Source organism: Falco peregrinus, chromosome 2 (assembly GCF_023634155.1).
Source record: "Falco peregrinus isolate bFalPer1 chromosome 2, bFalPer1.pri, whole genome shotgun sequence".
Lineage (NCBI taxonomy): Eukaryota > Metazoa > Chordata > Aves > Falconiformes > Falconidae > Falco > Falco peregrinus.
The window spans coordinates 64,670,006-64,688,165 of record NC_073722.1 but is presented as its reverse complement, the minus strand read 5'-3'; the positions used below and the strand labels follow the sequence as shown (position 1 = coordinate 64,688,165).

Below are 18,160 nucleotides of genomic sequence, written 5' to 3'. Positions count from 1 at the left end.
CCAATACTTCATACCTGGCAGTGCATCTGTTGGGCCTCAGGCCTGGGCTATATTCCAGTAAGAGCTGGAAAACAGCCTAAGCAGGGATTTTATCCCCTGTGGCTCCAGAAATGCCCCTGTGCTGCCTCCTGCCCCGTGCCTTCTTGTATGGGCAGCATCACCAGATCCCAGAGGAACTCGGTGCACAGATCCTCCCTGCACCTAAACAGCCTGCAATGCACATAGGAAGGAGAAAACACTTTTGCTGAGCAAGTAGTATCTAGCTTCCTTGGAGAAAACTCTTTAGGAGCTAGGATGTGCCCACAACACACAAACTTGCCTAAATGGGAAGCAAATGAGCAGCACAGGCACCAGATCAGGGAGGGAAGATGAGCCACCAATCGAGCTGGGGGCTAAATCGGGGTCAGTAAGGGGATACTAAGGAGACAAAAGGGAAAGGGCTCTTAAAAGGCCTCTTTGACCATCCAAATATCCTCTCCCTAGAGGAACTGCACTTCTGATCCAGAGACATTCACTGTGCCCAAGCGCAGCCACTGACGTGCAAGTCGAGTGACAGAGCCTGGCACAATTTACCCCAGCATAAATGGGGACAAACAATTTCCAGCATCATGTCTCCTATTTTAGTCCTGACAACCACACCAAAACACTTGTGGTACCCACTGGAAAAGGGCATCAGCCAGCTTGCATGTTCAGCGATGCAGCAGAAAGGCAGCCCTCTCAGCTCCTGCATGTCCAGAGCTTGGTTTAACCTACTACCTAGCAGACAGCACTGCATGGTGTGGCAACTTGCTCTTGAAAAGCCAATTGTGACAACAAACATTTCACAACTTCAGAATAAATCCTTATTTTGCTTTCCCTCCAAGCAGGCTTGTTTTAAATGCCACTTGCTCTGTCTCCACTGTTAATGCGCATGAGTTGACCCATTTATTTTCTGCTGCACTTTCCACAGCAAATCACAGCTTTACTGCAAAGGTACAGAATATTACAGCCACAATTTCATTGGCAAGATTTTTAACTTGTGAACCCATTAGTATTTTCCCTGAACAGTTTTGCCTCCCTCGTCATGCTAGAATAGAGAATTGCTCTTTTGCAGGTCTATTCTCTCTGATATTCCCTTCGCTGGAGTGAAATATATATGAGATGACTCAGAGTTTGAACTCTCAGTATATGTTTCTAATACAAAGTCTCTGCGTGTCTGGGGACCTAAGACAGATATTTAATTTTAGATAAGAAATACTAGTGACATCATGCCTTTGATTTCTTTGCTGGATATCTGTGCAGCCAGCACATGGTGAAGCTGTTCAGCCACAACAGCCTCAGTGCATTTAGGAAGCTGCTTAATATTCCGTGTAGGTACAATGCAGCGGGCAGCCACTGGTCCTTTTGGGTGGTGCTTAGCAAGAGTGCACACTGGAGCTTTTAACCCCAGCAAATCCATACAGTAACACATATGTAAGACTAAAGGATCTTGCAAGGAAAACTACATTTTCTAAGACCTTTTTGTGCAGCTGCTGCATCCCCCGGACAGCAAAGCTCTAAGTAGAGTGCGTCCATGTGAGGGTCAGCTACCCTTAACCCACACGCCACCTTGCACGTTGATCTGTACCCCCTCAACACACACATGGAGAGACTGAAATTAGCCTCGCCATCAGTGACTTCAGCTTCCCACAGCAGCAGATGCCAGCAAGTGCATCCAAGCAGAAGGAAGTATGCACACAACAGCTTCATTTTTAGCTTTACAGCTTAAAAAAAAAAAAAAAAAAGACATGCCTTCACTTTATTTTGAAACATGACTAACTAAAAGCTCATATGCATGGAGAGAAGCTTGAGAAAAAAAGTCAGACTCCTGCAGCAACACCTTTTAGTTGAGACCATTTTGATGACATTATGGTGACAAATTTTCAGCCTTTCCTACGATTTTATACCTTCCTACACAGCAGGTGTTATCCAGAAAGATCTAGGAGAGATATTAGCATGGATAAACAGGGCATAAGACAGGAAATAAAATCTAATTGCTGAGACACTAGGCAAACTGCAGTACTTGCACACCAGCAAAAACAGCACGTGAGGCGCCTTACCAAGGGGTCCAGCAGGTTCTTCATTCCTCAGAAACTGCAGTCAGCCTTAAAACATCTTCCTAAAGGTTAGTCTCCAGTTCACTCAGGAGTTCTAAATTTGCTGCAGACACTATCAGCTTCAGCGAGGGGAAACCTTCCTCAGTTTCCCCCTGGGCTTGCTAAGGGGCCTCTAAACAACAGCCAGACATGCTGTTACTTCTCCAATTAGGGACCAGAGTTAACATCCAGGTGGGCACAGAGCTGATTAAAGCAGTCCCTAGCCTTCATACAACATATTTAATGTTGTTGTTACTTTTTTTTTTTTTTTTTAGCCCTTGCCAGGTGTATCTTCTAATTGCCTTAAATGAATAATGAACAAACCTGCAGATCATGGAAGTCACAGTGAATAGAGAGAAACTAGAAGAGAGGAAATGGTGGGAGCCTGGTTGTAGGCATCCCAAAGACATGTCTAACCCAACTTCATAGCCCTCTTCATAGGAGGTAAAGCCTCTCAGCTCCAGGACTGTGGTTTGGTACATCACTATGGCTTCAGGTCAGAATCAGCCCACAGCATACTTGAGGATGGTGGGTTTTAGACAAACTGTTCTAAAGCCTGAAAGCCACAAAATTGGTGCATATAGGACCTGCCTCTTATATAAATATCTCATAAAGCATCGCTGACTTTTTAGCTTGTACTGATGTTTTTTATTAACTTTGTGTAAAAACCAGTATCAAACCCACAAAACCCAATTCAGGACCCCTTGCATTAGGTCACAATCACAGGCTGCCCAATAAAAGCGACTGATAACGTAGTTCTGTACCCCAAGAAAAAGTGAGAGCTAGTTGTAGGTAGAATGAGGTCACTAAGGCTCAGCTGCCCCCACTACATTTCCACGTTGCTGATCAAGCCAGCACCATTTGGCCCCACATCCCTACCTAAAAAGAAGTTTCATATATTTAAAAACAAAAAACAAAAAACCATAAATCTCCTTACTCTGAGTGTGTGAATTTTTAATATGGGGGATGTGCTTGGTTTTAAATATTATCCAGCTGGAGTGCAAAGTGGATTCAAGGCAGAATGGTGGTGGCCCTTGGTTTGCTCATGGGAGAGACATGGGATTTGCTCTTACAAGCCATGCACTGGCAACAGAAGTAAAGTATCGGCGATGTTACGCACATGCTGTGAGCTAACTCTCAACAACTCTGCAGCGATCAGTTCAATGGCACATGTACCCCCCAGCTTTCCCCTCTCGTAAGCCCACGCTCTTTGAGCCATAGCACGGGGTGCTGACATGCAGGGTTTACTCCCGTTTTAGCACTGGCAGCTGGTAAGTGATTTCCCAGGCCTTCCTAACACTATTGCAATTTTTTACCTAGAAAAGAAATAATAAATCACAATGGTGTGAAGTATGGCTGAAGACCCACCGGGGTGTTTCTTCAGTTCCTCAGGGAGCTAGCAATTATTTCTGACCCTGCAACAAGAGGCTGTAGATGCCAGGCTTTTTCTTTTTAAAAAAAAACTTTTTTTTTCCTTTCTTTAAACTGTAAAACAGTCCAATATTTTACTGAAGCTCATTGTACATCATCTTATTGGTGTATTGGGTCAGGGGGTCTGAGGGTTAATCCTGTGCTGGGTAATGAAGCATTGCCTTTACATTTAAGACTTCACCTCTTCATTGCCCCGCATAGTGCCACTTGCTGTATTACCTACGGTGAACTGCAGCACTCAATTCACCCTCTCTGGACACTACTTGTTATTTTATGTGCCTCTAACATGCCACTTCTTATGTGCCTCTGCACTAAAAATATTTCTAAATGGCTCCTAACAGGAAAGTCTCCCCTTTCATTTAATAAATCCTTTTAGTCACTTTATTCCTTGGTATCTGGGAGAAGCTGTGTGGTCCAAAGAAAACCTGTGCCATCAATTGGGAGCCCGAGATCAAGCCTCCTTGGAGTGTTAAACCCACATTGGAGCCCGTCTGCTTTTCCAGCTGCAACACATGGTGAGCAGATCCTTTCCTCGTCCCTTTGGGCCAGGTTTTCCTCAAGCTGTTGCAGGGAATACGGCCCACACGATCAAGCTTCACCTCATGTTATCTGGAATTGGGATTGTCTCGTAAGAGAAGGCAGCAGAACTCACCGTACTGGCATGTCCATGGGCCAGGCCTTGCAGATCGGCATTGCCTGGTCCCTAGGTATCGGCCAGTGGCATCGTCCTGCCCCTCAATCCAGCACAAAGCCACGGCAGGCAGGTGGTGACACCTGCCACATCCCAAGCCATGGGACTCTTGCCTTTGCGCCAGCCGGTGGTTCCTTGTCGCTTTGTTAAACTTGCAGCAATATTTCCAAGTACTGGGATATTTATGTTGACTTTGACACACTACCACTCAGGTCTCCTGCCTTAGGGTTGTAATATTTTTTATGTGAAATATTGCAGCAGCTAATTGCAATTACCAGAAAGCATATACCAGAAAGCTTGTTGATTGCCAGTAGACAAAGACAGTTTGGAAATCTTGAATTTTGCTATAGATGAAAGCCTATAAATTTTAAAATAGAAACTACGTTATCGCTTACAATTTCCGTTTGCTAACAAATTCTGCTAAACAAAATTGGTGGCTGATTGAGTAAACATTTATACATAAATAAACCAGCGCAGACCTCTTCAGTTCCTGAGATTCAGCCAGTTCAGTCTCTCATAAATAATACAGTGATGAATTCTGGCATTACAGCACATGATAAAGATACCTATCCTCAAAGTCTCAGGCGAACTAATCCATAGGCATGAATCAATCAGTTCATTTTAGTCATACTGGCGTTATATAAATGTCGCTAAAATCAATGCCTGAAAGACGTTAACAGATTAATAAGCCCTCATGCGGTACATCTAACTGGGATGCAAACCTACAACACATAACTTGATGCCGAATACAGCTATACAAATAGTTTGAGTAAGTCATTTTAATAGAAAACTCAAGGTCAGGCCTGTAATGAGCAGGCGTGGTTGAGAAATATCTGGCGCGTTATTAATTTCAGACAATGCCAAGTTCTTTTTCATAATGTACATTTTAATAATGCTTTCCATGATAGCTTTTCATACCGGTTCATCACCAGGAGTACAGTAATTACAATGTATTAAGATTCATTCCATGCCTGAGGAGTAAGGAAGTCCAGTTAAGATATAGAAAGCAGGTGAAACGCCAGTCACTATTGACACGGGGCCAGACTAAATCAGAACTCCGACCTGGGGAACCCAGCAGCCGGGTGGGTTTGGTAACGGCACCTCCCGAACCTGCTCTTCAGTGAGTAACTGCCTCCTCCCCCTCCTTGTCAGCTCATCTCCACACATCACCTGTGTGCCATCGATCTGGAGGCGGGGGAAGGGATTCATCATTTTTATTAGGACTTGGGGTCAGTCTGGCTCATCTTTACAACCATCGCCATTAGTTACAGGTGTCAGCGTCTTTGGGGTTGGTCAGAGAGAGAAAAAGACATTGAAGTTTGTCACAAATGCCTCCAAGAATAACTCTTCTAGACACAATGGCAAGGCTTTAAGGTGCAGGGTGATGGGATTGTCTAGGGAAAGAAACTAACAGTGAGGGCTGTAATTAAAAAAAACCAACAACCACCCAATTCAACCCAGATCATGAGCTTTCAAACTTTTTGGAGGTATTTATTTTGCTGTTTGATTTTCAGAACACTTCAGGCACAAAGATGGGGTGGGTTGTTCGTATTTTTCATTATTTTTTCTCCCTGCAAAGAAAAGGCTGACAGCCTTCACTGGGTGGGAAACCTGAATCTCCCCAAGATGATGGCCACCTTGCCTGGGGCAGCACACAAGGCTGGAGAAGTGGGCAAAGGAGGAGGTGTCCACATGTAGCAGACAAAAGCATGGTGTCTCCTGCACATCGGTTTGATAAATAAACAAATCACTCGGCACTGGCAGTTGTTAGTTGTTAATGGTAACAGCAGCCCCAACAGAGCTGGATGACAGGAGGTATTCAAGCCCAAGAGGAAAGGACCATCCCTGCAGCTCACCTTGAACCAGTGCAAGCGAATTACCACTCTGGATGCCCAAACCCTTCAGTGCTTTGAGGCAGCTTCCAATTTCTGTTGATCACCCACTGGCCTTTCCTTGCAAAGGTAAGGGGCTTTGCCCCTAGTATTATGCTAAGGGTGTGAAATAGTTGGTTTATACTGTCTGGCTTTTTAATGTGGAGGTGACACTTCCACCTTGGCCCTGCTTCCTTGCAAAATGCTGGGCTGAAGAGAGGCTTTTATGTCTAGAGAAAGTTATCCTGGGTAATTTTCAAAATTATCTTTTTTTTTCTGGTGTTTTTTTCTCATTTCAATTCCTAATTCCAATTTTTTTTTTCCAATTTCCCTCTGCTGCATGAAGCCTTATGGTTGGACTCAAGAGTAAATAAGGCATAAGTAAGCTTTAAGTTGTGAAGGATGAAGGGGAAACTCTAAAGCTCCTCTCCTGCCTCCATCAGGTACCCTGCTGCAGCAGCCTGCATCCTGCAAACACCCCTGCCTGAGCGCAGCCCTGTTCTGCTGGGGGTGTTTGCAGGTGGCTGTTGTTGTGTCACGGTGGGGGACAGTGGATGACAACTCAACACGGAGCAGAGATTTATCAGCTTTTGCTCATCTAACGCCCCCTCCCCAGCCTGCCGTGCTTTGTTCCCCATAGAGATGCAGACACTACTCTGCGCTCATGTTAATAAAGCTGGACCCAGCAGCACTACCTATGACTTCTTAAATGTGTTTAGGCATATAAAGATGGGTACAACATACACATCCATATCCTCTCTTCTTCTCTCATGGACACAGCTATGCAGACATGGGGACTTGCACTGGCTGGCAGCCACCTGCACAGGGCATGGTCTTGCACACGCATTTGCACACACGCTGAGGAGAACCGCACATACAGGCACCAGCTGAGATGAACACAGATGTCTACGCATGCCTCCACTTACCCAGGTGAACAGTTGGCCCAACACCATTACATCATTAACAAGTCTTCAGGGTTTCTTTTATTTTCTTTCTTTTTTTTTTTTTTCTTTTTTCTTTTTTTTTTTTTTTTAAATGAATGCTAAAAGCCTTGGGGGAACCACACCAATGAGGTTTGCATCCCTCTGGTAATTTCTGCCCATCACCCCCCCTCCCCACCCCCTCCCTCCCCACCCCCCAACCTGCACCAAGCAGCCCAAGTCCTCTGAGGGCTGTAGCTGAGTATTTACACCAGTGGAGACCATGGGCCCAGCAAGTCCACCCTGTTTACAGGAATGAAGGAGAAACATCTGCCAAGTCCTCTGCTGGACACATCTGTCATCTTTCAGGTGCCTCTTGTGCCTGCTGCGGCAGCACAGCTTGGCTACGAGACCCCACGCCAGCCTCCACTGGGCAGGAGCTGTGATTTCCTATATATCCATCCCCAGCTGAGCTGATTGAGAAACGCTATCTTCAAGATACTAAGGCTCATTGTTTTTTCCCAAAAATATCTCTATTTACACAAGACAATAAAATCTGAGCAGCTTTCCCTGCAGAAGCTTTTGCCAAGTGGAGCCACTGCTGGACTCCTATGCCGGTCCCTATTTACAAGCAACAGCTTCGCTCAACAGTACTCTGCTGGCAAGTTCAGTTTCTGGTGTAAGGATTATTTCTGTGTCCCTCTTTTCCTTCCCTCATTACCTCTCTGCACAGACAGGTCTGTATTTACAACAGGGACCTGGATCCAGCAGGCTCTCCTTCATACAGCCCAGCTTGCGAGCACGGAGAGGGGCTCAGGACAGAGAGTTGAGCATGCTCAGCCATCTTTAAGTGTTTTTAAGTTGCAAAGCCAATGTTTGGAGCAGATAAAACTCGATTCTTTTTACAAAAGACATTTTTCTCCCATTCTGCTCATCTTAAAAAAAAGCAAGCGACCAAGCGGCGAGGGTGCTTCCCAGGGTGCTGCCGTGTGAGGGGCAGCGGGAATCACAGACGGGCTGTCTTCTCCTTGGGGACACGAGGGTCTAACCAGGGTTTTGACTGAGGCTAGTTTCTCTGGCCTCTCCTGTTGCATGATCCCAAGTGAGGGATGGGTAAACCGAGGCACAGAGGAGCTGTGGCAGCACACCGGCATGGGCTCGCCGAGACAGGCTCGTCGGGCACCTGGGCGCTAGATGACACTGTCTTCCATGGTAACTCGCCTGAAGACTGGCTCCTGCTTGGGCGTCCTTCCGCTTTCTGTGGAAAACAAGAGGAGAGCAGGTAAAGCCCCAAAGCAAGACCCTGCAGCAGCCATCAGCTATTTTATAGACCATTTTCACTCTCAAACAAAGCACAAGATGCCCAGGCTTGCCTCGAAAGGGAAGGCTTGCTCAGAGAGGTAATGATATTTATGGTCCAGCATCCCATCAGGACCACCAACCTTTTTGTTGAGGCCTGTGGTACAAATTTGCCTGGCTATGGCCCCACACGAGCCAGTTATTTTTAAATGGTGTAAGGACCAGCAGTATGAGACACTGCTGCCCACTGTTCTCCGGATGAAGGGCAATGCCAAGGTGCCCCTTGGGTCCTCTGGGTTTAGCCCAGCTCAAGCAAGGAGAGCTCAGAGCCAAGCTGCAACCACCAGCTTGTACAAGCCCAACAGGGCTTCTTTGATCAAACTGCCATTTTTTGTGACGTTGTGCCCCCCCCTCCCCCTTTAATAATAAATAGTCAGTATAAATGACTGCAGAGTAAACAGATTTGTTTTGCTATCAGACATTATCTGAAGGGTACTTCACATCCCGAGTGCTCTGCATTAGAGCTGCCTCTGCAATCAGCGCAGGCCTGGGGAGGAAAATGCCTTCTTTCACACGTGCAGATAGGGAAGAGGCAGCCACATACAATTCGGGGTAAACACAGGCAGGCTTTTTAATAAATGATATTTCAGGGAGAGGTTAAAATAGGCTAGACACATTCAAGAAGAATTAAGAGATGTCCTGGGGCCATTTTCTAAGTGTAAATCGTTTCACCTCATCTCCCACCCACCCAAGGGCCAGCATATCTGTGTTGCATGGCAGTGTAGAAAATACCATAGGGGAAGTGTGGCAGACAGAGCTGGCAACTTTTTGGGCATCTCCCAGCTTGGCTATTCTGGCTGTTCTTTTGGGCTTTTTCTGAAGAGCAGAGACTTTCATCCTTTCCTTGTTGCTCATCTCTTTTTTCCTTTCAAGCAGTGGGATGATTTTTCTCCTTCCGTTTCTGCTGCTGCTAGCTCAGAGGGCTACTTTGCATTGCAACGCAAACTGCTAGCAGCTAAAAATGACTGGGTGCACAGTGCATCTCAGAAAAAAACAAATACAAAATTCCACCTATTTAATATGAAGCACTTTTTCTGGCTGGTACCAACAGCAGCTTAAGCAATGACATCTTTTGTCTCTATGTATGAATGGTAGCAATGCAAGCAAGGAGGGTGAGGCCAATGTGACCAAAAGGCAGAGCAGAGGTGCTTGCAGCATACGCAACTCATCTGTTTATCAGGGAGGGATGCTCACAAAAAAAAAAAGCTGCTGAGGTCCTTGGTGGCAAACCATAAAGCCTTCTTTCCTTTTTTTCCTTTCCTTTTCTTATTTTTTTAAATGGTGAGGAAACCAGGGGCCAGCCAGAGCAGGCACCCAACAGCCGCAGCAAGGCTTCAGCCTGTCTCAAGTTGGCCTCCCGTTGCACGTTGCACTCTAAGACCCCGCGTTTCTCTCCACCTGCTTACCAAAAGCACTCAAACTGCTTTTGGTACATTTCAGCCACAGGATGAAGCCTTGTCAGAAATTAGGAGCTTTTGTTTACGTCCCCCTGCTCGAAGTCCATTTTCCCACCCCACTTCCAGCTTTTGTGCAATCAAGTGCTAAGGGGTGCCTGAGGCCAGGTGGTGCTGCTTCCCGAGCGGCATACCCAGAAATCCTCCGCTCAGTTCGTTGACCACTTGGTTTTTCAACAGTCATCCCCCCAAAACACTTCTTAGTGGATGTTACCGTAGGCTCGTGCCTGTTGAATGGTGAAGCCTTTGCTGCCAGTGGGACACAAAGGCTGCAGGGCTCATGCCTGCATTGAGCTTTCCTGCCGTGGGGACCCAAATTAAACTCTGCCTGAGATACCTCAGAAAGAAGTGGGAGAAGACAGGCTGAAAACAGCTTTATTACAGCTATAATTTACCCATCGAGCATCCTGCTGCTGGAAATAACCTTTCCAGAGCTGTAACATAAGATGCAGTCAATTATAAGTGGCAGTTGGAGATATCAGGTGATCTGTACAAGTATTCCCATGCACAATAGCTGAGGAGGTTGTGCAGTGGCTATGTTTGTGTCTTTTAAGTTGATGTTTGGGGTTTTAAGCAATGCTGTCAAAATATCAAGCATTTGCTTCCAGCCCATAATAACTGCTCTGTATACCAACATGGTTTATTTTTATTTATTGAGGTTTTAACTTGGGTTTTTACATGTGTACAGCATATTTAAAGAGTAGAAATATAAGAAAAGAAAATATGTGAAGGATGAAGAAATAAAAAGACAGCAAATAGGTCGGATGATTTTTTTTGTTGTTGCCATTTTGCTGGAGAAGACTATCACCATATTTCTGGCGTACCAAATACAATAAACAGGAAGCACCTGTAGAAAGCTATTCTGATGTGAAAAAGGAAGATTTCCAAGCTATTCTGGCTAGTCTCAATATTTCAGCATTAAACAGACCATCCCTTCTGAACCGGGGTGACGCATGATCTGGTGTATGATCCATGCAACCCCAGGGCTTGCCAAAGCCCTTGGGAGAGCAAAACTGGCTCTATACCAGCTGCCTGCACTGAACAAAATGACTCTTGGTGCAGAGCAGGGGGTGCTGCTGCCCTCCGGAGGGTACCCCTTTGGGTGTTTTCTCCTGGCCGCACTGCTAAAGTCCCTGCTGAGGATGGCCACCGCTAACGCAACCACCACCGCCTTCCCTGGGAGCATTCATCACCAATTTTATCTCATTTCAGCTTTACGCTGCAGGATGTTCTCCACGGTTACCAGAGAGCCTGCGACAACATGACATTTATGTAATGTTCATGAGCACAGACTATTTAAACCCTAAAATATTCATTAAACAAAATTTGCATAGAGTCTAGCTGAATGCAGCAGGTAGCTAAAAATAAAGTACTTTTCTTTCTAAGTGTAAGGAGATCAGGGTGTGAGAGATGACCAGGCCGGTGCTCTTAGGCTTTCAAGATAGTTTTTTAACAAGATGAGCTATCTTTTTATCCCTGTTATCCAGGCAAGTCTGCAGGGTATTATATTCTTTATAAACTAGTGAGATCCAGAGCATATGGGGGTGTGTAGGAGAGAGGCCAGCTGGCCAGAGAAGAGGGAAGGGGGATTCAGGTGATAGGGACACACACAGAGACACTCCCCGGAGCTAAGCACCTCCCACCACCGCCACTATTTCCCTTGGCCCTCTGAAGCATCTCACTGCTCATTACCTGGGGGCAGGGAGGAAGGGAAAAGATTAACCATCACAGATTTCAGGAAATTAAATGCAGTCAACAGGTGGAAAGGAACAGCACCATGATAAGTAATATTGCCTACAGAGTGCCTCCAAAGCTGTGATGACTACACCCCATCCGTAGCAACCCTCCAGCCTAAACAGTCTTTCTTGGCCTGTTATTCCCCTTGTGTCTCTTCTTCACATGTTTTGCAGACATCTTTAGTCTCTTATGGCTCTTGCAAAAAATGGGCAGGCATTGCCCATTGGAGTCAGTGTCCTTAAGCAGTGGAAAACACAGGGACTGAACAATAAACTGGTGAGTCAGCTTGTTACAGGGCAGCCTGCAATGGGATTACCCAGGAAAAATAACCCAGTCCCATGCAAATTAGAAGTCAGGAGAAAAAAGAGGGATTCACAACTTGCAAAGCATCCTGAGATGATTTCAAGTAAAATGCAAGGCACGGAGCCTTGTAGTTCCCTGTCCCCCTCTTCCCACCTGCAAGCAAAGCTTTCCAAAAGGATGCTCAAGCAAGGAATTGACATTGACAATTCTCACTCCAAACATGCCTGGCAACCTGTGCCTCCCAAAGGTGGTCCCATGTTTCAGAAAGGGATTTCTATGTATCAGGGTGATGTTTTCATTCTATCAAGCACTGTCTGCCTATATTCAGTTTGGTTTTCATTGAAAGTGGGATGCTTATTGCACTTGAATGATGAAGCTTTAATCTTCTCCTTATAAGGCAAACGGGGTTTTGTTTGTTTGTTTTTTGTTTTGTTAAACAAAGTGCTAAAAAAGAAGTTCCTTCTAGTACAGGGCTGATTATCCCCTTCCACCCAGCTTGCAAAGTTATGTGCCCCGAGCATAGGTATGGATTTAACACCATAATCACTACTACTGCTTCATCAAGCTATTTTCTCTTATCTTTGCCTTGGCTCAGTATTAAGAAATGCCTTAGAAGTTTTGTAGCTCTCTCTCATACCCCAGGAGCATTTTAGGGACTGAGGACTTAATATTGACTTGAGTTTCACATGCTGCAGTCTGCACAGAAGACACCAGTACATTGCCACGTGGCTAAGAATTGTATCTACTGAGCTACTTATCAACAAGCAGAAACCTTCACCATGCCCATAATCAACTCTCTGACACAACAAAAGCCTGTTTTCAAGGGGAAAAAAAAGACAAAAATAATCCCCATCCTGCTCCCTCCATTACAGTCTTAAATAATTTTTGGTTTAATATAATTATTAATATCTATTTCCCCTCTGTTTTGTGATTCAGCTGTTTCCAAAGCTGTAAGCACCGACAGCAAATCCTGTGGTGCCAGAGCAGCCTGGGGATGGAAATAATCAGCTTGAAAATAAACACCGTTCTTTTGCAATCAAAGTGCTAATAGGCATGGTGGGCTGGCAGACAGAACCTCGAGTGAGCAGGGATGGAGAAGAGGGGAAAAACAGCTTGCCCACTGATAAATCCAAAATACACAGAAAGGCTGGGGAAGAATGACTATTGAGAGTAAAGAAAGTCAAAGATTTTCAGCAGAATGCAATCATCCCATAGCAAATCCACCACTGGTTTGCTCTTGCATAGTTTCAAACATGCTGGCAAATACCATGTTAATTACCTACCTCCCATTTTATCATGACAATATTTGCTATGGTGTATATCACCCTCCACATTAGTTCAATCCTTCCATATCGCTGGAAAGCTTTTTGTCTAATACAGTAAAAGACAATTTTTACTTTCTCCAAAATAAGAGGTACTTCAAGTATTCCAAGCCTCAGCTGCCTCCATTGGGCTGCTACATGGATTGCTATGACCACGTGGGTCTTAAATGCTTGATTTGTCTGCATGCATAGGTCTACCCTGCATGCTCTGCCCAGCTCCATCATTGCTGGCATGGAAAATAAACTGAAACAGGGAGGCAAGAGCATGACCTGGCTGGCCAGTGGCTGCTTTGCTACAAAGCCAGGTGATTCCCAATCTCCCTTGCTGAAACCTAAACCTGGCAAGAGGCACAGCTGCAATTGGTGCTGGGTCAGAAATGAAGTTTCCTTCCCTAGATGTTTTGGCCTGAGTGCCTGGCTGCAGGAGCGACTCAGGTGACTCAAACCAGACTCCAAATACCACCAAATACCACCACCCCCTGGTTCTCCCCATTGACAAGCCCCTGGTGAGCAGCACCAAGCAGCATTGCCCCTCACGAGGACAACCCCAGGATGGAGGCAGAGCTGCTCCACTGCTGCATTTATCCTCCGACACTGGGAATATCTTGTCTAACACAAGCGTCACTGGCCTGCTCCAAATCTTTTGTCTTTTATCCAGCTTGACGGGAGCTGGATGGAGACAGCTTGGATGGAGGCAGCACCAGAACCCAAAGCCCAAAGTATGAGAGGGCTTTGTGAAAAATCACATACCGAGAAATTGGTACTGAGTTTGTCCAGAGGAGGTTATTTTCACTGTCAACCTTTCTATTCTACTTTGTGGCTTTCTATATCCTGATGATGAATCCTAATTGCTCCCAAGGGACTGTAAAGGGGAGGCCGGAGGAGAGCCGCAGAACGCCAGTGAGCCATTGGGACGGGAAGGGCGATGTGGCCCAGGATGGCGCTGGCACCTTGCATATGCCCGGAGCAAGAAAATAAAGAGACAGCAAACAACGACCGAGGAGGCCTAACGGGGACTTGTTTTACTCTTTGACATGCTACCAGCAGTTTTAATCTCAGAAGAACCAAAATATAAAAAAAAAAAAATTTTTTTTAAAAAAAAAATCATTACAATGATTAAAAGGTACGACACATGAAATACTATACTCAAATCATCCGCATGTTGTGGGCTAGTTTATACAGTAGGCACAAAACAGACCTAGAATCACCTGCAACAAATGTTGACTCGTGTTGTTCTCACCCCTAAACAAGTACTGCTAGCCTGATATTTCTAGTCAGCCATAGCTGCACAACCTTCGTGCTTAAATTGCTCAGGTTAGGCCTCCTTTCTTTGGCATTGCTCACCCATGCCATAAAGAAGTGGAGATTAAAGACAACAATAGAGAGAGGAAAAACAACAACAACAAAAAAAGAGAGATTAATCGTACAGTACATACATACAGTATCTTCTAAATTGTGATCAGTTGTTTATTGGTTGGCAAACAAGCTTCACTTTTACAACAAATATTAGTAATGAGGTCATTCAACTGTTGAGACCGTACAAAATGGATCATAAATTAAAAAAGAAAAAAAGAATTCATACTCCGTGCTGCTAATTTACCTCCAGAAAGCCTATGTTACTTAAAAATCCTGTCAAATAAATAAATTTCCTGTTAGGAAAAATAATGAACAGAAGATTTTTCTTTTTTTTTTTTTTTTTTTAAATCACCGCAAAGTACTTTTTAGCTCACTACGCATCAATCGATTTTCATCTTAACCACTGCAGTACAAGTGCCTAAACTGGGGACCAGATGGAGCCATGAAGGCCTTTCGCTCCTCCAGGGAAATGGCTGTCTCCTGTAGAAGCCCTGCCACGACGATAAAAAAAAAAAAAAATAGAAATTGCCTCTGGATGCGACCCTACGGCCTGGCTACGGGGCTGCTCGCCAAAGATGCTTTGCAGGATTATCATCATGATCAGTTGTGCACTGTCAACGGGGAAGCTCACCCTGCTCTAGAGTCTGCCAAAAGGTGTGCCGGCAATATGCCGGCTGAAAAAGTTAATACATCGAGGAAATAAAAAGACTGTCTTGGCTGAAAAGAAATGGTGATTTCTATATGGTCCTTAGAAAGTGATGTTCTTTTCTGTTTCTTCCCAGTGAGATTTTTTTACTGGGATGGGAGGGGATGGAGGTGAGGGGCATTGGAAAACGCTAAAGAAAATAAAAAGAAAAAAAAAAAGAAAAAAAGAAAAAAGAAAAAAAGAGGAGTTATGAAAAACCTTGCTCCTACTGGTAGACAAACTTACAAGACCAGCACAACAGAAAAAAGTTTTTTTTTTCTTTTTTTCCACTACATTAACAGGGACGCAAGTTCTGGAGGAACAGAAAGCAGACTATATGTGCAATGCTAGTATCTGTACATTACATAGAAATTGTTTGCTTCTCTTTTTCTGCCATTAGTTTTTATCATCCGTTAATACAGCAAAATGTAAAATATGCATTTAGCACAGAATTCTAGGATTCCCTTCCGTCTCATTAAATTTGTTTTTGTTTTGTTTGCTCCCACAGCAAAGGGTGCTGCAGTGAAACCAAGTTGTGAGTGACCAAAACCCATGACGTGATCTGGATTGGTAAGAAACAGTTTTGCTAGCTTGTTTTTGTGCAGCGCTCCCACCTAGATGCATCATCGCCTACTAGTTTCAAATGCACGTTTTTGGCCTTTTGTTTATTTTTTTTTTCTTTGCCTTTTTTTTTTTTTTTTCCCCCTCTTAAATCAGGTCCTTGGTATTAAGAGCAACAAAGCATCAAGGACTGTTTAAACAAACATGGCATAACTTGAGAAGGCCACGAAGTGTGCCATTATCTATCTCTTTCATTAACATAATGAAGTCTGTCTGGAGGGAAGGAGGATGGGGGGAGAAGAGGGGGGCAGCAGTTATTGTCTTCTCCGGGCTGGCCTAAAAATTCCAGTAAAAAAAGTCTGAGAGTTTCCTTTTGAACAGCATGAAGATTTAGGAGTACACACAATATTACCACTGTTTGGATTAACTCAGAACAGTAAACCGAGCATTACGGAGGGGCTTTTTGTTGTCTCTTTGCTTAATTTTTTGCTGAATCTTCTATAGACTAGTGACCAAGTGAGCAGGTCCTTTTGCATTGCCGTCCGGGGGGGTTCCCTCTTTGTTTGGTGGGACTATAAAACCATCGCTGCTGCCTCGACCTAGCTGGTAGTAAGTGTGTAGCTGATGGACGTGGTTCCTGGAGCCGAGGTTGGGCATGCTTTTGTAGTAAACATCGTCAGCGTCGCTGCCACCGCTTTTGGCCGGCGGGGGATCGGTCTGGGTGCTGGCAGTGACGCTTTCTGTCATTGGCATGCCAGCCAGCGCAGGCATACTGGTGTAGAGAGAATCCCTGTTGGGTGACTGGAGGTCGTCCGTGTGCTCGTTGGTCAGCAAGGGGAAAAAGCTCTCACTGTTGTCTTGCGGGATGCGCCGCCGGCTGTAGAGGTGGGGCTGCTGGTTGTCTGCCGAATACACCCGGGGGGGCAGCAGCGGGGCGTCTGACTCCTCGTGGATGAGCTCCAGGCCCAGGCTTTCCTCATGGGTGAAGGAGGTGGCGTCGTCCAGCACGATGGCGTCGTCCTCGCTCCCGCCGCCCACGCTGTTGACGAGTTTGTTCATCAAGTTGCGGCTCTGCTCGCTGGAGCGCTCATGGTTGTTCAGATAGGAAGGGATGTAGTTGGAGGTGAGTTCCTTCAGGATCTTTTTCTCGAGGGCGTTCTCAGTGTGGTTGTACCCGCGGTCAAGGATTTGCACGCAGTTGCTGAGGTACTCGCCGCTGGCGATGCTGTAGCTGTTGCCGTGATTACCATTCAGTGGTAGAGTATCCGTGACACTTGTATCCCTGGCATTGTTCAGAAGCCCCTCTGAAAAACATTACACAAGAGAGGGTGACTTGTACAAACAGGACACTCACGCGGGACGTGCATACTCAAACCCCCTTCCTAGGCTGCCGTGGCTGCTGGGCTCAGTGGTGAGGACAGCGCTGTGGCCAAAATAGAGGGGCGCAGCTCCAGCTAGCTGGCTTGAGGTCTTCCCATGAAAAAATTGGGAAGGGCCATCAAGTATGTGACTTGATGCAGCAACAGCCAGCAGGAAGAAATAAACTCTCCTGGCCAGTACCTCCTACAGCTCTTGTGCTTTGCTCTACGTATTCCCCAGGGGAGCTGAGAAATAGGTGACCTTGGGCTGGTCCTAATTGCCCTCCCAGGCGATTTGGAGGAAGGGGGCAATTCCCCCTACCTGAGGGAAAAGTATTCCAGCCCAGGTTAATCATCACCCAAAGTTTGGGAGCACATCCTTTCCAGAGGAAAATAAACCCGCTCTCCCCTTTTGCGGGGCAGGCTGCCAGCGGGCAGGCGTAAGGCCTTGGTGGTGGGGCTCAGGGATGAGCACGGCAGCGGCACAAAGTGCTCCCTGGCCCAGGCTTTTCTGGCACACGGCTAAATGCTCTGCCTCTCCTGGCACAAGGGCATGGCCAAAATTACTTACTCCACACTGGCCACTGGGGATTTTCTAATACAATCGATGTTGGCGGCAGCCATTGCAGGGCCTCGTGAAGCCTTTAAAAATAGCTCCCATTTCACTTGCCAAGTTAAAGCAGAGGGGTTCAGTGGGAAGTACAGCAAGTATCACCACTGCCACGGTACGGTGGGCTTGAGGGAACCTGCGGGGAGCAACAGGGCCTCAGGGTGCCCCCCCACTAACTGCCTATCTCCTCTCCATAGGTGTCTCAACACAATTACTGCAAGGCTGGAGCTCCACTCTTTCCCAACACGCTATGGGAGATGGTGGGGAAGTGCTTTGAGAGCCACAAAGCACGAGTGGGCAAGGGCGAAGAAACTTAGGCCCAGCAGTTAAATCACCCTGCTTTCCTATGCAGGATTACCAGCCTCCTTGGAAGGAGTGCGGGCATGGG

At 45.9% G+C, this 18,160-nt stretch overlaps 1 protein-coding gene across 8 annotated transcripts in view; it reads right to left on the bottom strand.

Moving 5' to 3' along the window:
* Positions 1-7,249: 7,249 nt before the first annotated feature.
* The window catches only part of ADGRL3 (adhesion G protein-coupled receptor L3), a 342,991-nt gene continuing 332,080 nt past the window's right edge, over positions 7,250-18,160 (bottom strand). For 4 of the 8 annotated variants that reach the window (XM_055796407.1, XM_055796410.1, XM_055796408.1 and 1 more), the window contains one exon: positions 10,002-17,108. In XM_055796407.1, coding sequence (XP_055652382.1) covers positions 16,303-17,108 — 806 coding nt within the window. In that variant the 3' untranslated portion in view covers positions 10,002-16,302. Of the gene's footprint in view, positions 8,286-10,000; positions 17,109-18,160 lie in introns of those variants that run through there. The other 4 variants (XM_055796415.1, XM_055796409.1, XM_055796412.1 and 1 more) reach the window with 4 other exon arrangements.